General features: G+C 43.8%; 1 protein-coding gene across 9 annotated transcripts in view; it reads right to left on the reverse strand.

Annotated features, from left to right (window-relative positions):
- The window catches only part of Gata6 (GATA binding protein 6), a 36,879-nt gene that overhangs the window by 17,564 nt on the left and 326 nt on the right, over positions 1 to 18,989 (reverse strand). For 8 of the 9 annotated variants that reach the window (XR_013429654.1, XR_013429649.1, XR_013429653.1 and 5 more), the window contains exons 2-6: positions 16,639 to 17,804; positions 11,878 to 12,044; positions 8,354 to 8,479; positions 7,450 to 7,537; positions 7,251 to 7,354 (exon numbers count right to left, since the gene is read on the reverse strand). Coding sequence is in view for 2 of the 9 variants with exons in the window: in XM_005329034.4 (XP_005329091.1) it covers positions 7,251 to 7,354; positions 7,450 to 7,537; positions 8,354 to 8,479; positions 11,878 to 12,044; positions 16,639 to 17,767 (1,614 nt within the window). In the remaining 7 variants the exon portion in view is untranslated. Of the gene's footprint in view, positions 1 to 7,250; positions 7,355 to 7,449; positions 7,538 to 8,353; positions 8,480 to 11,877; positions 12,045 to 16,638; positions 17,805 to 18,367; positions 18,724 to 18,989 lie in introns of those variants that run through there. The other variant, XM_078030282.1, reaches the window with a different exon arrangement.

Below are 18,989 nucleotides of genomic sequence, written 5' to 3' on the forward strand. Positions count from 1 at the left end.
AGGCAATAATAATACCTAACCGCAACTCTTTCTCAGACCCTTGTCAGAGATTAATGATTTTTTGACTCTTTTTTAAAAATTATTATTCACTTAGAAAAGAGTGGTTTGGACCATAAAATTCTGGAAAGGGTGGCGGGGGGGTCGGGGGGGACTTGCCTATTAAGGAATACTTGTTTAATGAGTCCACAAAAACTAAATGAAGGCAATTCAAACATTTCCGAAAAGTTACAAAACTTAGCCCTCACTATGTCTGAATTTAAATCACACCACTAGGAGAATGTTATTATTGCAATCTTGTATTTTAAAAGAACCTTGTTATAACCATATCAGGTACATCGACAACAGAATTTTTACTATTTAGTAATACTAATAATTTTACTAATTTTACTAATAATAAACAGCATTTTTCCACCTATCATCTACCTGCCATATTCTTAGTCCTACACTACATTTTATTTCTAAGTATAATATCGATAAGAAAATTTGTATTAAGGGCTTTACATACTTGGTCACTGTTTTCCCATCTGCTTTACTGGGAGGATATTTGATCCTGAAGTTAGTAATCAAAATTAGTCAAACTTTTTTAGGAAAACATTATTTCTTGTTATGTTTCTTGTTATGTTAGGAAAACATTATTTCAAAGAGATGCACTGAGATCACAGTAATCTCTATGTTCTAGTGGGAACAATGCTAACTCTGCATCAGTCTGACCTGGGTCCAAATGGAAGCCTTGTCTCTTAATTTGACACAGTCCTTGGGCCTGATCAGTACCTTACTCAGAAGAAAGGTTAAAAGAGAAAAATGCACCTAAAGCACTTGGCACATAAAAGGTACTTGATAGAAACTAATTTCCCACCTCCCTACTATCTTATAAGTGAGTCGATGATAAAGGACTAATCCAGGAGTGGTTGGCTCCTCCAAAGAGTTTTGCAGAATATTCAAATGAAGAGTGAAACAGAAGCATCTTAGTGGCACACACCTATAATCCCAGGATTCTGGAGACTGAGGCAGGAAATTCAAAGACCCCTCAGCAATTTAGCAAAGCCCTAGGCAACTTAGCAAGACCCTGTCTCTAAATATAAAAAAGGGTTAGGGATGTGGCTCAGTGGTTAAGCACCCCTGATTTCAATTCCCAGTATCAATTAAATAACAACAAAAAAAGAGTAAAGCAGGGCTGGGAGAGTAGTTCAGTCTTAAAGCCCTTGCCTAGCATGTGTGAGGCCCTGGATTCAATACCCAGCACTGCAAAAGAACAAAGAGTAAAACAGTAATTTTCCAACCCAGCCCAGGAAAAGCAACTCACACTATCAGTGCAACCTAAGTCCTTTCTGAATTTACCTTTCAGCTTTTTAATGGTCTTTATCTTGTGACCAACCGTAATGCCATGGTAAATCTAGGATGATCCCAAAGCTTAAGAAAGAAAGTGAAATAAAAATTTGCTAAGAAAAAAAAAAACTTCCTAATTTTGATTACTAATTGAATGCATTTTTTAATTTATTTTTTAGTTATAGTTGGACACAATACCTTATTTTATTTTTATGTGGTGCTGAAGATTGAACCCAGGGCCTTGCACGTGCTAGGCAAGGGCTCTACCACTGAGCCACAATCCCAGCCCAAATTGAATGCATTTTTTTTTTTTTCAGGAAGAAATGAGTAGTAAGCTACAGGACCAAAGTGGATATTTTCTAATTTCCTCCTTGGGATGCAAATGTTCATACAGAAAATAAAATCTAAAAAGCAATTTTCCTAATTAGCCTACAAAGTGCCTAAGCTTTCTTCATAAGACCTTATAAAGCACCTGTAATCCCAATTGTTAACAATAAAAAACACAAAAGTGAGGAAACCTATTTCTTCTCACCAACACACCAGGCCTTATGTTTCCAGTAGAAGAAGTGACCCAGGAAGCCACCCAAGCCATTCTACCCATGGAGAGAAAAATTTCTGCGTGAGGTCAGTGCATATAATCAGCACTGGGGAAACATTTTTCTCCACTGACGTGAAAAGAAAACTTCTTTGTGAAAGGGACAAGCAGGAGCTTACTAGCACTGTTTATGTCAATTATCAAAATACTCTCAATTAAGCCAGGCACAGTGGCACACACCTGTAATCCCAGTAACTCAGGAGGCTGAGCAGGACGATTGCAAGTTCAAGGTTAGCCCCAGCAATTTAGTGAAACCCTGTCTCAAAAAAATAAAAGGGGATATATCTCAGTGGTAGAGAGCCCCTGGGTACAATTAAGGATGTTTTCATTGTTGAATTCCAACAGACAGAAAAAGCATTTATCACCAAAGTTGGGGTTAGATAAAGCCCATCAACTTGATATGAGCAGAGTCTGGGTCCTGCTTTCAGGAGACTTGAATGGAATTGAAATATTGCCATATATCTTCTTTCCACCTGTTTCACTGAGCAGACTCATGTCCTGCCTTTGGCTTCTTACACCCTGCATTCCAGCCACCCTGAACCTACCCCTTTAGTACCATGGATTCCTACACCTACTGTGCTGCACACTCTATCCTCACTTTTTCCCTGAACAAGTCCCACCCAACTAATTCAGATACCTTCTACTCCTGTTAAGGCATTTCCACCTCTGTAGTCAAGGGCCAGAGATGTGGCTCAGAGGTAGAGCACTTGCCTAACATACATGAAGCCCTAGGTTCATCCCAGCACTCCACAACGAGAATTCACTGCCTCCTCCGTATTTTAGCATATCCAAATCTGACCAGCAGTGAGATCTGTCTACACCTGCCCCCACCTATGACCAATCTCAGGTATGGGACCTATGGGACCTGTTTCCTCATTTGTAGACAGTGCCTCCCAGCCAGGGGCACACCTATGATCCTAGCCACTCCAGAGGCTGAGGCAGGAGGGTCACAAAGCCAGTCTCAGCAATTTGGCAAAACCCTGAACAAGTTAGTGAGATCCTGTCTCAAAATAAAGTATTAAAAAGAGGATTAGGGATGTGGCTCAGTGGCTGAGTGCCCCTAGGTCCAATTCCTGGTATCCCTCTCCCCCAAAAGAACTGCTTTCCATAGAGTAATGCTTAACAACTACAAGCAAAGGCTAGTCACATATTTTTCATCTCCAAATTTATTTCAGTATTACACATTATGATGACTTCAATTATATTTGCAGTTTTAACATCAACCTAAGTAGGTTTTATTTTTTTAAAGTAATTATTTATATAAACTATTTTTAGGCAGACAAAGCATGTTCAGTGATTACCTATTCTGCTATTAAGTCTTAGGGATAATCTCATCCCTAAATTAATCTCTCTTATCCCAAAGGAAATGAAGAAAGACATATTTAATCTATAAAATCTGGGGAATGCCGGGTGCTATAGTATACTCCTTTAAGTCCTAACTATTTAGGAGGCTGAGGCAGAAGGATCACAAGTTTGAGGCCAGGCTTAGTAACTTAGAGACGTCCTGTCTCAAAATAAAAAAAAAATAAAGAGGGCTAGGGATATTGTAAAATGCCTCAGGATTCATTACTCAATACCTCAAGAAAATGGGATGGTAGGAAAACACCTCACACACACAGTATAAAGTTTACATAAAATATCCTACAGTTTTAGAGTTTTAAGCCTTAGATGGATGAGAAAACTTATGGCATGCTTATTAAATCTCATTTTGAGAATGGCTAACATAGAATACATTATCAAGTTTTTCTCCTAAATAACAGTAATCAAAACAAAAGGGAATTCAAAATACTTTAATATCCTTATATGCCATGGTGAATAAATGCCAGAGGAAATCTGATGTCTATTTATGTCAATAAATTATGTTTTTCAGTAAATCCATATCAATATGAAAATTTTAGCCAGAAAAAAAGACTAGATTTTTTTCCACAAAATTAATCAGCCATCTATCAAAAATTAAGTTTAACACATTTAAGGAACAAAAAGAGCAATATTTTAATACCAGGCTACCTGGCAGTGAGTCTTCCTGATCCCAAGCAGAAAATAAAATTGTTCTCTCTCTACCTCGAATACATACACACCATACACTCACAGCAACAAGGAGAAACTGAGTCAATGTGACCAGGTCATCAACCAGGTGACTTATCAGAAGGAATGTCTCCGTTTCTCCCAAGCAGAGTTCTGTTGAAGCACAAATAAGCAGCAAGTACATAAAGCCAAGACCCAAAAATTAGTCAAAGAAATAGTGTCAGAGATGGGCAAAATGATTTCTAGGACACTTCAATGTTTACCTGCCCTGTGCTAGGAATCCTGCCCACACCTCCATTCCTACCTTCTCTCAATGCCAATGGCTCATGGCAACAGACAATTAGAACAGATTTCCCTCAGGACACTCAGCTGCTGGGGCCCCTTTTACCTGGGCCAACAGACCCCACGAACCTGTGCCTGCATGTTAAATGGCCCACAAGCAAGAAGCCTGCTGAGAATGCCAACTAGGGATCTCCTGCAACTTGTTTCTCAAAGTGGGATTTACGTGAACACGGGGTTTGACATGGGCCTCGGGAACTATTTTCTTCAACTTCCTTACAGTAACTCACAGTCACCTAGGAAAGGCAGTTGTATTGCCGTGTACATCCTTCAGTGGTGAGGTACGTGGTCCCTGGTCCCCATCTTCTACTGACCGTGTGCCTGAGACTGTCCTTTGTTGGCAGCCTCGTAGACCCATTAGACTACTATTTCTACCACATCCGTCACACAGAGCACGGAAAGTCAGTGGGATGGACCCAGGGTTTAAACTCTAAGCCAATGAAGGCGCTGTATGATGCACTCACTTTCTAAACCCCAGATTCAACCTTGCTGTAGGGTTCTATAGTGTTTTACACAATTATAGGTGACCAGTCAAACCCAGCTGCCCTTTGACATCAGATACAGGCGCACTCAGGCATTCTGGCAAAACCACTCCACCCGCTGCAATTCTTTGTAGAGGGGGACAGAATTTCCAAATGAAGCCAGTAGATGGGCATCTGCCAAATAGGCCTGGTCCTGCCCCCCACCCCCCAACAGCCAAGTCAGGTAATAACCTGGAGACATCCACGATAAGACCATCAGAGGAAAACCTGCAAGCCCGGGTGTCAGCCCTGTGCCTTCTGAATGAGGAGAAGAGAAGTCCAAGGGCATGGGCAGGTGGGAGGGCAACCCCATCCCTACCCTGGGAAATGCTGCCAGGAAATTCTACAGCCCAGCTTCATCTTCAGGCACTGCCCCCCAGCCTGCAGCCTACACCAGCCACCACTAGCTTCCAGAGTCCCGTGGAGGCTGCCTGGGCTGTGGGAGGAATGAAGATTACAGTAAAAGACCTTGTGTGAAACTACTCTCAAAACTCCCCCAACCTGAAAAATCCAATTGCTTTGCCTCCTGGTCTCTAGTGAGGAGTTAATCTTTCATCTGGGAGGGCACTGACCTGCAAGCTACCTCTAGGAATTCAGTCCCAGGTTAGAGTCCTGGACACCAAAGGGACTAGGGCTCCTTTGGGTGCCTCTCACCCTCCTTTCCCTGGGGGGCAACTGATTGAACTTGCTGAAAGCCAATTTTGAAATTCTGCATCACAAAACCACAAGAACAAACCAGACTCCACCTACAAAGTCATCCATTACCCAAAGCCCATTCTTGGTCAAAGTTTCCTTGCCATTTATCATTTAAATTAGGCTCTTTCTACACTCTCAGAGATTTGGAGACCCAGCATGCTCATGTCTTCTAGGAGACAGGACACAGACACTGAGGCCAACAACCTAGCCTCCTCCCTCAATACCTTGGTTTCTGAAACACCATTTTGCCTCATTCAGTTGTGCAATTGCTTCCAAGGATTAAATAATTTTAACCTTTTAGTTTCCCACAAGTAACTAATTCTATTTACCCCTTAGATCCTCAAAGTGACATCTAATCCTCCTGCTTAAAAAAAAAAAATACACTTTATCAAGTCTATAAAGGTTCTTTAACATGTGTCTGTGACAAATGGAAAGTTTTTTCCCTTGTGAAATTAATTAGATATTTTATTTCATTAAAGAAAAAGCTCAAGAGAATTTGTATTGGTGAACAAAAAGAAATAGCAAATATAATTTTAAGCATCATTTTTGTTTGTTAAAGTCAGCTAAAAATATGACAGGGGAGGGGAGAGTGGGGGAGGCTGACAGGTCCTTAGATTCATAGTTCCAAGGACTCCAGGGTAGCAGTTTCAATTTCACCTGGGGCGCTTGTTCAAAGACACAAATTTCCAAGCCCCACCCCTAGAGACTTAAGATTCAAAAATCCAGGGCAGGGCCCAGGAATCTGTAGTATTTTTAAGTGCCCCAACAATTTTAGAAGAAAACTAAAAGTAGAAAACGATTAAACTAATCTTAGAGTAAACCTAAGAATCATCACTAGGGCACATTTTAAAGTCCTGTGGGAGAACTGGAAATATAGCTTAGTGGAAGAGCACTTCCCTGGCACGCACTAGGCCCTGGGTTCATTCCTGAGATCACAGAAAGTAAAAAAAAAAAAAAGTTCTGCTTGTCTGAGTTCTTGCCCTTGACCTCACTGAGGTCTCAGGTAAAGCCAGGTGGTTTTCCCAGGTGAATCTGGGAAACATTAAGGTGGGACAATGCTCTTTACTTATGGATGGCAATTTTGATCATAGCTCCACAGAAACTAACTCTGTGATATTCACAAAGACCCCTCCATCTCCTGTCCCAGGCAGCCCTCACCGCTGCTGCTGCTGCTGCCACCGCAGCCAGTGACTTAATTAGGCCTGTGTACAATGAAGGCAGAAAGGTCTCCCAGCAAGAAGGTTGGGGGAAGTAAGATCCCTGAATGCAGAAGCCCAGAACACATTAAGAAGAGTTTCACTTTGGGTAGAAACAAAAAGAAAGACAGCCAGAGTTGACATAAGCAAAAGCAACTTCAACGTCATGGGCCCAAGACCTGTGGAACCACAGGCAATTTTCCTGATCTATATTAGAAATACACATACCGAGCGAAGCAACTCTGATTAGGAAAAAAAAAAAAAAAACCTAGAAATAAAACAGTTTAAAGCTCTTCAAAAGTTCTTGCTTTTCTTTGGGTTAATTTAACCATAAAAAAAATGATAGAGATCTTAATTAAGAGGTTTGTAAAGTACTTAAGTTTGTCATTTTGTTGACATTTAAATGTAACTTCCTCTAAAAACTATTCTTAGGTATCAACTAACTAAACTGTTGGTTTAGGTTATTGTACTGCCAGATAAGATAAAGTTTGAGATAATTTACTAGAGAGCAACCCACTAAGTTGAAGGAGTCTATTCTGTTTTAACACTTACCCCTGAGGCTGTTGGTTGTGTTGGAGGGGAAGTATTTTTGCTGCAATCATCTGAGTTAGAAGAGGTGGAAGTTGGAGTCATAGGAACAGAATTATTACTATTACCTGCAAGAGTCAAAATGAACTTTATAAACACACACATACCTACTGTGACAGTAGGCAAATACTTTACAATCAAAGGGCATTTTTATTATATTTACCAGAGCAAGTCTTTGACTTATTTATGTTTTTAGGTTTTCGTTTCCTGGTTTGAATCCCCTCTTTTTTCATAGCAAGTGGTCGAGGCACCTAAAAAATGTCCACATAGGCCTTAATAAGTATTATATGGAAGGAAAATCAAACTAAACACCCAACATCGGTACTACAAGCCTTCATGCAAAAGAACTTGGTACACAAGACTACACTTTCCCCAAATGTAAAGAGGCCTTAGAGAAAAGGGGGTAACTGGGCTAAGGGATGAAGCCCACTGGTAGACAGCTCAGTGACAGAGTGCCTGCCTACATCCTGGCACAAGGGTTTGATCCCCAGCTTCGAAAAATGCTGGAAGGGGGGGGATACCAAGGAGAATTTAATTGTTTCAACTTAATGATTATTGTTTGAAATGACATTGTTAATTATACAATAAAAATTTATTGGGTTTTTTATTTAAAAAAGAGAGCATGTACTCTTCCTCCTACAAGGTAAGTCATTTTTCTTTGTGTGATTGAGGTAATATTTTGTGTAGTCTTTGAAAATGAAGGACAGAGTCATTCTAACTAAAATATCAAGTGTACTCCTCCTTTGTACAAATGTCTCTGGTTGCATTCAAAAAATTTAAGATATAAACTACTTATTGTACATTTCTCATTGGCTTTCTCGATCACAAGCTTAAACAGTTACTAACACGTCACATTTCACATTTTCATATTTCTAAAATTGGAATGTTCGTGATTAACAGGCAGCAATTTGTTTTTTACTGGTACATATTGTAATTGAAAGCCTCTTAGATTCAATGAGGTACATCTATCTATACATTCAAATTTCTCACTTTGGTACCTTTCATTTGCTGATTATGTTTTGTAATGGAAACCAGACTAAAAGGTATATACAGAATAAAGGGCGTACCCCATGGAGTTTCATGTAGAGTCCACAAGCGTTGCACACAGGTTCACCCTCAGCATTTCTGCGCCATAAGGTGGTGGTTGTGGTGTGACAGTTGGCACAGGACAGCCCCAACCGCCGTGATGAAGGCTATAAAAGAACAAAAGAAAGTAAGTGGAAATATATACATGACATTGAGGAATTTTCACTGTAATGTGTGTCCCATATATACACTTGTGTATCATGCCCATCTTTGCTATGCATGTTCCTAATTTATTAATGAATATTTATAATGATATTTATAAATGAAATATCACTTGAGAAAAAATTTTGAAATATAATTAGGTTGAGTTCACTGAACCAAGAAACTAGGTTTGCACAGGGTGCTAGATGCCATACCTTCAATTTGCTCTTCTAGCCTGTCCTTGTAAACTACAGAATAACTGGGAAGCAGTCACACAATTACTACATGCAAAGCTCTCTCCCCAGCATCACACACAGAGAGTTTCAACAGTAGTTGCCTCTCCAAGAATTTAGTTTTCCACTTACTGCTGTTTTTTAAAGGGAAACTAGAAGACTTTCTAAAAGTTGCCAAGTAAGAGTTATATTCTGAAATGCGCCAAAAGTATCAATACAACTGGACATTAAGGTGGGAGTCCCCCCCAACCATGGAGAGTCATGTTCTACTATCATAGGTTGAGACATCAGTCATGAAATACAATCACAAAGCAGCTACACATACTAAATAGCTTTGGGTAGTGTCCACCTGAAAAACTGAGATAAACAAGTCAATTTTTCATTCAGGTGTAGGGAAATCAACCAGAAACTTTAAAAAGGCCTGCATAGATGAACAGAAGCAGATCTTAGCAAAAAAAATTCTAAAACGTTTGGAAAGAAATATGCTCCATTTCCTCTAAATTACTACAAATGAATTATAAAGGAGAATTTAAACTTAATATAATCTCCTCCCCAGAATGACAAAACATAACATTTGTTTTTCAATTATCAAATTTAAAATGCCTTTAAAACTTGTTTTAAATTACTCTTAAAGCTTAACAAGATTTGGGGAGCTAGCAATACTGGGTAACTTCTTTTTTTAATCTTCTTTTAAACAATGGACAACAAAAATATTAATTGAGCTTGTATCAAATATTCCCAGATTAGAAAACAGAGATGTCTAAATCTCTGCTGGAAAATTTAAATAATGACATTTAATTTAGCATTTGCATTTTGCATCCTGTTGTATTACTTTAGTAACATTCTTTACAGTCATTTTGTAAAAACAGATACTAGTGGGACTTTTAGCACTATAAAAATTAGCACTGATAGCACTGACTCCTTAGAATAAGGTTGAAATGATCATGTTTGTTGGATAGGAAAATTATAGGGGAATTGCTTTGTTTGAACGTTGAGAACATTACAAAACCTTACACATTGGAGCTGCTTTATGGTTAAAAGAAAACCATTTTCTAGGCAAGCACTATTTTTTTCTCCATAAATGTGAATCAGTAAACGAAGGATGGCAAGATTCATTTTACAAACAGGCCATTTATGACAGTTTCCAGTGGAATTTGGAGCCAATGTGAAGCAAACTTGTTATCAGAATTTGCCATTATAACAAAGAACTTTATGACTGTCAACTGCAGATCATAAGTGAAGCCAGTCCTCATAAACATGTGAAATGAAGGTGAATGGGTTATAAAAGTTCCTTGTAACAAGTGATCTCAGTTATATTCCTCACTGACAAGGAATTCAAGTTACACCATAAATCTCTTATTTTGCAATGTATTGCAAGTTCAAATTCACAGTGATTGGTTCTGTATTGCTGGCTAAACAAACTTGGGTTCAACATTCTGTTTCTGAGAATGAAGTCAGATCCATCAAAACCATATATAAGAAGCCCATAAGGAGAACTAATTGATAATGACACACCCTACAATTGGTATCATTTATAACTCATTTACAAAGCATACAGGCTGACCTTGGTTACCATCAAGACACCTGCCACAAAGCAAGAAAACCGATTCAGAAATGTTAAAAACGGGTTTCTTGCTAGTAACAGTTATTTTTACTGCTACATGTGCAAAAATAAATGGCACTATCTACATCGGGATGTCACTAGATCAAATTCATACTTCAACTAGAACCCAAATTGGCTACTCCTAAGTTTTTTTTTCTCAATCTTGACAAAATGTTACCCTTCAGAGCTCAACTAGTGCTTAGCTCAATGTAGCTTTACAGAATTAATAATAGTTTCATTGTTCATGTGTTGTCTAATGTGAAAACAAGGAACTTCCTTGGAATATTTTCCAGTGACTACATTTTAAATAGGATGCATATAAGAAAAATAACCTTAGAGAGTCACACACTAAAAGGGACCCCTTAAAATTCTAAGCTGTGGGAGGCTTTAAAAAGTTAAAGGCACATACACTCATTAAATTAATGCCAGCCACTTTATTTTAAATGCATTAAAAACAAACCAACCGTAAAGCTAATTACTTCTCTTTAAGGTGTCAGACTTACATTGTGATGTAATTTCGCTCTAATCTATTTAACACAAACAACATGTGTAGCATTTGTTCTGCTAATTAGAGTATAACAATTAAATAAATTACTTGGATACTTCAGATGACTGACATCTAACTGTAAAATATTTTAAAGGCATTTATACTATTGAGCATTTGGGCTAAACAAATGTTAGCCTTAAAGTGGGGTTCCAGGAAGATTTAATTTATTTTCTCTGATCATTATAATAATGCATACCCTCTCTTACTACGCACGCATAACAATGACAATGCGAGATTAATGCCTGAAGAAAATCAAGCATCGCCATACTTTAAAAGAGGATTAAAACGTGATCACATTTGGTGAAAATTCCTAATTTGAGAACATACATATTCTCAAGTACTATGTATGGGTGTTTAAAAAAAATTACTAAGGATTGGGTAAATCAATTTTCACTGGAGTACACAGCAATCCAAAGACATCAGGAACCTAGAGGGATAAACCTTTCTCCCAGGATGAGCGGCAGAAGGGTAAAGAGTTGTAGAAAGAACAAAGTAAAAGGGACCCAGAGCGCTCTGTAAGGAGCAGAGGGAAGCGGGTAGTGGCGGAAGGGGTGTTGGAAGAGAGCATGGTCTCCCCAGAATAAAATCCAAACCAGATCCAAGCTTCCTTCTCCTAGCCTGGGTAGGTCTACTCCGTTTTCCACTCCCTATGTTCGCCATTCCCAATGTCTTATGTATCCCTCGAGAATTAATTCGCTGCTTTGGCAAGGATGTCTAGAGATATGTAAATACATTGTGCATTAAAAAAAAAAAACTAGCAGCACCTTCCTTTCTTGCCATTTAGGAATGCCATTTTCAATAGGCAAAGGGGGAAAGGCTGTCTTGGCTTCCCTAGCTCGGCTTCGGGGTAACCTCCGCGGGGGCGCCGGCGGGCGAGGGTTGGAGGCCGGGGAGTGACTGGTACCGCTGAGACCCTGCGCAAAGCTCGCGCCGCGGCGTCCGCACCTGTCCCCGCGGGGCGCGCCCGGCGCGCACACTCACCACGCGCTTCTGCGGCTTGATGAGGGGCCGGCTGAGGCCGTTCATCTTGCTGTAGAGGCCGCAGGCGTTGCACAGGTAGTGGCCGGTGCCGTCCCGCCGCCACAGCGGCGTCTGGATGGAGCCGCAGTTCACGCACTCGCGGCTATCGGGCAGGTCCTCCAGCAGGTCTGCGGCGAGAGCGGGGACAAGAAGCATCGTGAGGCCGCGCGGGGCCCGCGCCTCCCCAAACACCCGATCGCCCCCCAGGACCCCACATCCAGCGCGGGAGGTGCGCTGCCGCGATCCCCTCCCGCGCCCTTGGGGATCGCGCTTTTCCCCTCGGCGGCCAAGCCGGGAACTTGATCGTGTCTCCATGGATTTGCTGACCATTAGTCCCTTACTTCTGTACCATCGCGGTGCTCCGGGTAGAAATTCCCGGGAAAGTCGTGGGCAGTGATGAACTACGGGAAGGTCAGCCTGACCCCTAACTCTCTGGCTGTCCCCTCGGTTTTTAAAACTAAAATTCATCATAATTACAATTTCCCGCTTGCCAAACCGAGCAAGCCGCACACTGTTAACCATGATTACTCACCCCTGCTGCAACCCACCAATGCCCCAGGACACGCTGCCTTATTTATATTTATCAAGTAATTTTTAAAGTATTTTCTAAATCTACAACCTTTCCTTCTTATATGGCTTTTCCCCAATTAAAAAAAAAATAGATGAGTTAAAGTACAAGTACCGTTCTGAAGACACTTAACGTCAATGAGAAAGTTACTCACGTCTTCTCAAGGGGAAAAGGCGCTGAGATGGAAGTTTTATTTACGTGCCACAAAGATCAAACGCTAAAATATTTTTATTCCATTCTGAAATTTTTTTACAAAAGGCCAATACTTTACTGGTTGAGAAACTACTAAGAACTTCTCAGCGATAATTAAAACCACCTTTTTTCCTACACTAAAATTTTAATTTATGCCATCTATTCTAAATGTGATTATTTCACATTAATTAATCATTTGATTGGATTTTGGAATTTGCAGTACCCTAGATCTGCTAATTAAAAACAAATCTGAATTAAGGGTAAATGGTTGTACATTTATTACTCCCCTTTGAGAAGGTTAAATATGAAATAATAAATATCCTCTAAAATTAGATTAGTATTACTAAATAAACTCTTGAAAAACAAATGTTTCCTACTGTTTAGGGCTCTTTATATTATAGAGGGTTCAAATGTTCTAATTTTGCATTCTTGAAGCATATTTCTGAATTACTGTTTAAAGTAAATAAACATTACACTTGAGGTTTTATTTGAAGATGAAGTGTGCTAGCAAACCTTTCTATTCCTTCTCATTCTCCTGCAGCTGATAGTTTGCTTCTACCAGCGATTGTGCAGTAAAGACATTTGAGCATGACTTTAGCATTAAAATGCTTTAATCCATTAGTAATATTTACCCTACAAAACAAGTGGCCTTCCTCATTTCAAGTTATTTCTTAGGTTTAAACTAGCATCCTACACCAGCCGAGTTCAAAGTTGTCATTGGGATACTGCAACTTACAACACATCACAAAGATTTATTCTTCTCCGCCCTAAAAGCCACTATTGACTGCGGTAATCAGTAAAATGCTCAGGACTTCAAGGACGCTGAAGTTAAACAAGGTATTTGTCTTTGTTGTTGACTTTAAAATGTTACCTATCAGAGCCCCTCTCCATAGAAGAGTGGGGCATTCCCTGGAAAACCCGACTTGCTAGGTGCCTGGCCTCTTCCCCTCTCCTGGGAACAATAAAAACAGATTCCCTGAAAAAAGAAGAGTGTGAACTCCCCAGGTAGACCTCTTTAGTTACCTGAAAATCCAAAAACAAAAATTTAAAGTCCTTTTTGGAAAAATAAAATCTAGGAAATTTGCTTTTTTAAAAATTAAATAAAATGTCTCTTTCCTTCCCTTTCTACCTCTTACTCACACCCAGGCAGCTAGACTTTTCTAACTCTAAATGGGAGGCGGGACACTGCCTAAATTTTGCAAAAATCTGATTGTGCTGGAAGCTTGTGTCTGCTCTCCTGAGATGGCTGTTTGAGATGCTCTTGGGAAGTGACAGATTCCATCACCCAGCAAATGGAGCACAGTTCTGGGGAATTGAGAACCAGGGAATGAGGGGCTGTGAGTACTAAGAGCTCATCCCAGAATGAGCCCTACCCATCCACCACCAATCAGGGAAAGGTGTAGGGGGAGTGGGTTTCCAAAAGCTTCTAAACTGTACAGCTTGATAAAACTCAGCACTCAGGTTTTAGCCCTGATGTTTGCTCAAGTCAATTAAAAAGAGCCTGCCTCCAAAAATGGTTTGTTTAAAAAAAAAATCAAGAGAAGAAACAGGAAATCTAGATAGAAGCTGGCATTAGAACACCTGTGAGGACAAGCAAAATTAGGGCCGCTCACCCTCTCACCTCAAATACTGACTTGGTCCCTGCCACTTCCTACTTTCTTAGAAGACTGCAAAATCTGGGTGTTTCAAATCCCTTCACCCCCAACCCTGATTTTTTTTTAAACATTCTGTCTGCAGATTTGTTTATAGTGTCAAGCCCAGAAGGTGTAAAAATTAGGAAAAGAATAAGCTAAGCTTAAAACCAAAAGAAACCTCTAACTTGCCTTCGACCACATTATACTCTAAAAATGATTTTTCAAACAGAATCAAGTTATTGTCAACATCTGAAGACTATAGAGTGTGTTCTCTCTCTCTCTCTCTCTCTCTCTCTCTCTCTCTCTCTCTCTCCCCCCCCCACCCCACCTTGACATGACCTGTTAGAAGCCTGGGGGAAAGGAATCTGGAGATCAAGTTAGGGTATGTCAATCAACAGGCAGAGTTGCAGGATCCTGCTCAAACTGCAGCTACCGCTTTCTCAACATACCACGTCAGATTCCCTACAGGACCGCAGACTGAAAAACGAAGCTTCACATCCTAACCATCACCCACTTCCCATTCTTTGATGAGTCCCTTACATGCAGGGTCTCTGTTTCTGGGAGCCAAACATGGGTTCCTATTTGGATGGAAGGGTGACAATCTTTGGATCTCTCAAGTCCTAACCCAACAGGGCAAATCTCAGCAGAGTCCTCTGCCTCTGCTCCAAATACTGTTGGTAAAGATGGTCTCTAGGGCCATCATTGCAGGACTAGAGAAGTTAGGTCAGTCTTTGAAAGAAGTGAAAAGAGTGGCTGGTGATGTGCAGTGGTACAGCACTAGCCTAGCACACGCCAGGCTCTGGGTTCAATCCCAGTACCTGGCAAATTAATTAAATTAAAATGAAAAGCCTATGTGTGAAAAAAAAAAAAGGCTGGGGATGCGGTTTAGAGGAGAGCAGTGCTTGCCTGGCATGTTTGAGGCTGCGGGTTCAATCTCCAGCACCTCAAGGAAAAGAGAACTTGTTACCAAAAGTCTTGCCCAGTCCCTAATGTTACAAGGGGGAGCTGTTCAAATCCCTTCTTTCACTTTCAGACCCCTTTTAACCTAATTAGAATCCCTAAAAGTCCTCCATATCCCTAAATGGAAGCTTCTAGGAGAAGCCCAGACTTGGGGCACAAAAGACACCAAGATACGACACTTTGGACTGATATGCCTCCTTTCTTGCCACTTCTGTTGCCAAGTTCTCCCCACAACTCACCTCCAACAGTAAAAGTTCTGCTTTTTTTTAAAGAAACAACAGGTGAAATCAAAAAGAATGCACCAAGGACTCAGAATGCTGGGACTGAGAAAAGCAAACAATCTGACTCAGACCTTCTCCTGCTAGGGCAGAACCAAACACTTTCCAAAATAAGGTATTTCCCCCTTGATTTGACAATTTTGTTTTCCCACTTTATCCTAAAATGGTCCCCAGACACAGAAATGAGAATATGAATGGAACAACTGCAAAAATGGTGGGCCAAACTCTGGAGGAAGAATAAAATAGGTGGCCCTGCTCCTGGATCCCTGGATCCCAGCCTGGCCACGTGGAAGCAGCAGCCCCAGACCCCCACCCACCCTAACACATATCCACCAGCGGACCATCAGTATAAAGTCACAAGGCTGTCTATCTAATCTAGGTGTCCTCTCATCTTTTTCCTCTCACTTGAGGGGGCAGGAATGTCCACTGGATCCCCGGTTCCTTTACTCTCCTGGAACTTGTTTAAATACCTTCTTCCCTAGACTCATAGTGTAGGCCTGTAATCCCAGCCACTTGGGAGGCTTAGGCAGGAGAGTAGCCAAGTTTGAGGCCAGGCTCAGCAACTAAGCAATGTTATTTTTAAATAATATTTTTAAGCGGGCTGGGAGTGTAGCTTAGTGGTAAAGCGCCCCTGGATTCAATCCCCATTTCCAAGAGGAAAATATACCACACGAGTGCTTGTACATAAATACGTGTGTATTTGGGGAGGAGAGAGTAAATCAAGCACCTAACATTTCCTCCAAACTTACCCCAGAGCAGAATCTCACTATTCCGTTTGTCCAAACTGGGGTATGCGGTAAAACTCAAGGCAAGGCTCTGGCAGTTCCCTCCCAACTTCAATTTTTCCCAATTGCCCACTCAGTATTCAAAGACCCCCCAACTTCTGCAAGGCTCAGAGATACAGAAGTGCAAGTTAGTCTTTTTCCTAGAAAGAAACTGAGATAGTTCGCACAATAAAAACACTAGTATCTGGTCATTCTGCCACAGTCTTGCAAATCCATTCCGGGACTCCAGTCAAGTAGCTGCTCCAGACCCCCCTTGTGTTCCAGCATCTCGGTCACGCACCCTCACACTGCGGCGCGACCCTTACCTGTACTGGGGCCCCGAGGCACCGGGAGCGGAGCTCCGGCGCGGCTCTGCAGGCTGTGCAGCACCGGAGTCTCAAAGGGTCCAGCCGGCCAGGCAGGCGTCAATGGCGCTCCCATGTAGGGCGAGTAAGGACTTGGATGGTGGTGGTGGTGATGGTGGTACGTCCCGTTCAGCGGCCGCGCCGCCGTCAGCGAGCTGTACTGGTGCTCCCGGCCTCCCATGGCCGCCAGGCTGCCCCCGCCGCCGCCGCTCACGCTGCCCGCGCCCCCGCTGCCCGCTGCAGTGTAGCCCCCAGGCTCCCGCGCTGCGCCGTTGGCCATGGGAGGGCTCGGCGAGTAGGGGAAGCGCGCAGAGGCATGCGCCGAGGCGGAGCCGGCGCTGCCAGGGCCCCCGGCCCCACCGCCGGCCGCGCCGCCTCCGCTGCCGTATGGGGGACTGTCGGCTGATGCCTGTGGCCAGCCAGGGTGCGCCCCCGCGCTACCCGCATGGTTGGAGGGCCCGCTGCCCGCCCCTTGCAGGTACGGCAGGCCTGGCAGCATAGAACCCACGCGGGTGGTGGGCACGTAGACTGGGGAACTGGCTGCCGCCGCGGCTGCAGCTGCAGCTGCTGCAGAATGTACGAAGCCCCCGGGCGCGCCATCGTAAGCGGCCGGTCCCTGGCTGGAGAGGGCGGCGAGGGTCTGGTACATCTCCTCGGGCTGCTCGGGTGTAAAGGGGCTCAGCTTGGCGCCACGGCTGGACCACAGCAACTTGCTGGCGGTCGCGGCCTGGTCGAGGTCAGTGAAGAGCAACAGGTCCTCCCAGCTCGACAAGGCACTCCCGGGGCCAGCGACCCCGGGAGCCGAAGGTCCGTGGGGAGCCCCGAAAGGGTGCGAGGCGTAGGGGCTGAGCAGCAACGAGCGGGCCGCAGGTCCCGCCACCGCCTGTGTGTCGAGTTGTGGCGTCCTGCAGTTGCTGGCGCCGCCGGGGCCACGATCCCCGCCCCGGGAGCAGGAGGACGAGGACGAGGAAGAGATGGGGGAAGGCGGCGTGGAGAGGTCCCGCGATGGAAAGGCCCCGGAGTCGCCCGCGTCCGCAGTCGCGGCTCCAAAGCGCTTCGGCAGACACCAGCCGCCGTCAGTCAAGGCCATCCACGGTCCGGCGCTGCTTCTAGCTAGCTTTTAGCTCCTGAGGCGGGGTTGGGAGGGCAGGGACGGTAAAAGAGATAAAGAGGCCTTACTAAAGGTTTAGGCAGTGCACCACCTCACCTCCACTCCCTCTTCTAGCTCAAGAGATCCCTCAAAGGTCCCTTTCTACCTTGGGCCCCGGCGTCGAGGAGGAAGGAGAATGGAGCCTGCGCAGCAGCCACAGGGTCCTCCAAGGATACCCTCCTTCTTTCACCACGTGAAAGAAGGAGGCTTTGGTCCCCCTAGCCCTCTCTGCCCACCCTCTCCGCAGCATCCTTCCTCCGCACGCGCGCCAGATGCTAGGAGTGACGGCCAAACTGGCCGAGGTTTTCCTTCCGCCCCAGAGTGGCTCCCTCCGGGCTGATGACACACAAAAGAATAGTAGCTTTGCGTATCGGGCGGCGTGGTCTCATCCCGCCTCACTCAAGGTGCCCTTCTCCGGGAATGCCTCCCTGTTCTCCAAGTGGAAATCGCTAGCACAAGGAAGGCAACCTGCTCCTGAAAACGAAACCGCCGCTTGTCCCCAGAGCTTTCCGAACCGTGCCGACCAGACCCAACACAAACCCGGGAGAAATGCACTCAGCCTAGGGAAACCGGGGTGCCAGGGCTGGGGTGGCAGTTCAAGATCTTCCTGGCAGGAATAGTAAGGAAAAACTGTGGGGCAGGAGCCTCACGCCCCACAGGCGTCCCTGCGGGGCCGAACACCTTAGCCACAGCCCGCGTCTGCAGCCACCAGATCGCGATCTCACGCCGGCCGGGCCACCCGGGCCCACCCCGCGATTATCCCCAGCCAGGGAAAGGCCAGACCGTTCCGGAATAGGACGTAGCGGGGTGGAGCAGAGAGCCGAGAAAAGGAGGGGGAAACGCCAGGGAGGGGGCGGGAGACCGCCCCGCAGTCGAGGCCACCCCAAAGGGGAGAGCAGGAAGAATGACAGGGATACTTAGAGGGGGTGGGGAAGGAAGCAAAAAGCTGCCAGGCGGGCCTCCTCGAGGCTGCTTTTCCAAATCGCTTCGGCTCATCAGAGATAACCACACTAAAAATTATAATGCCCACACACAGACCCGGGCAAGATAGCCAGAAAGAAGTTTCTCCACCAGCCTGACTACCGGCTCCCGCCCCTTTGCACTGAGATAACTCGGAGATAAGGCTGCGCGCAGATAAGCACTTCGGGGAGAGGAAAAGACA

The sequence above is a fragment of the Ictidomys tridecemlineatus genome, chromosome 13 (genome assembly GCF_052094955.1).
Source record: "Ictidomys tridecemlineatus isolate mIctTri1 chromosome 13, mIctTri1.hap1, whole genome shotgun sequence".
Lineage (NCBI taxonomy): Eukaryota > Metazoa > Chordata > Mammalia > Rodentia > Sciuridae > Ictidomys > Ictidomys tridecemlineatus.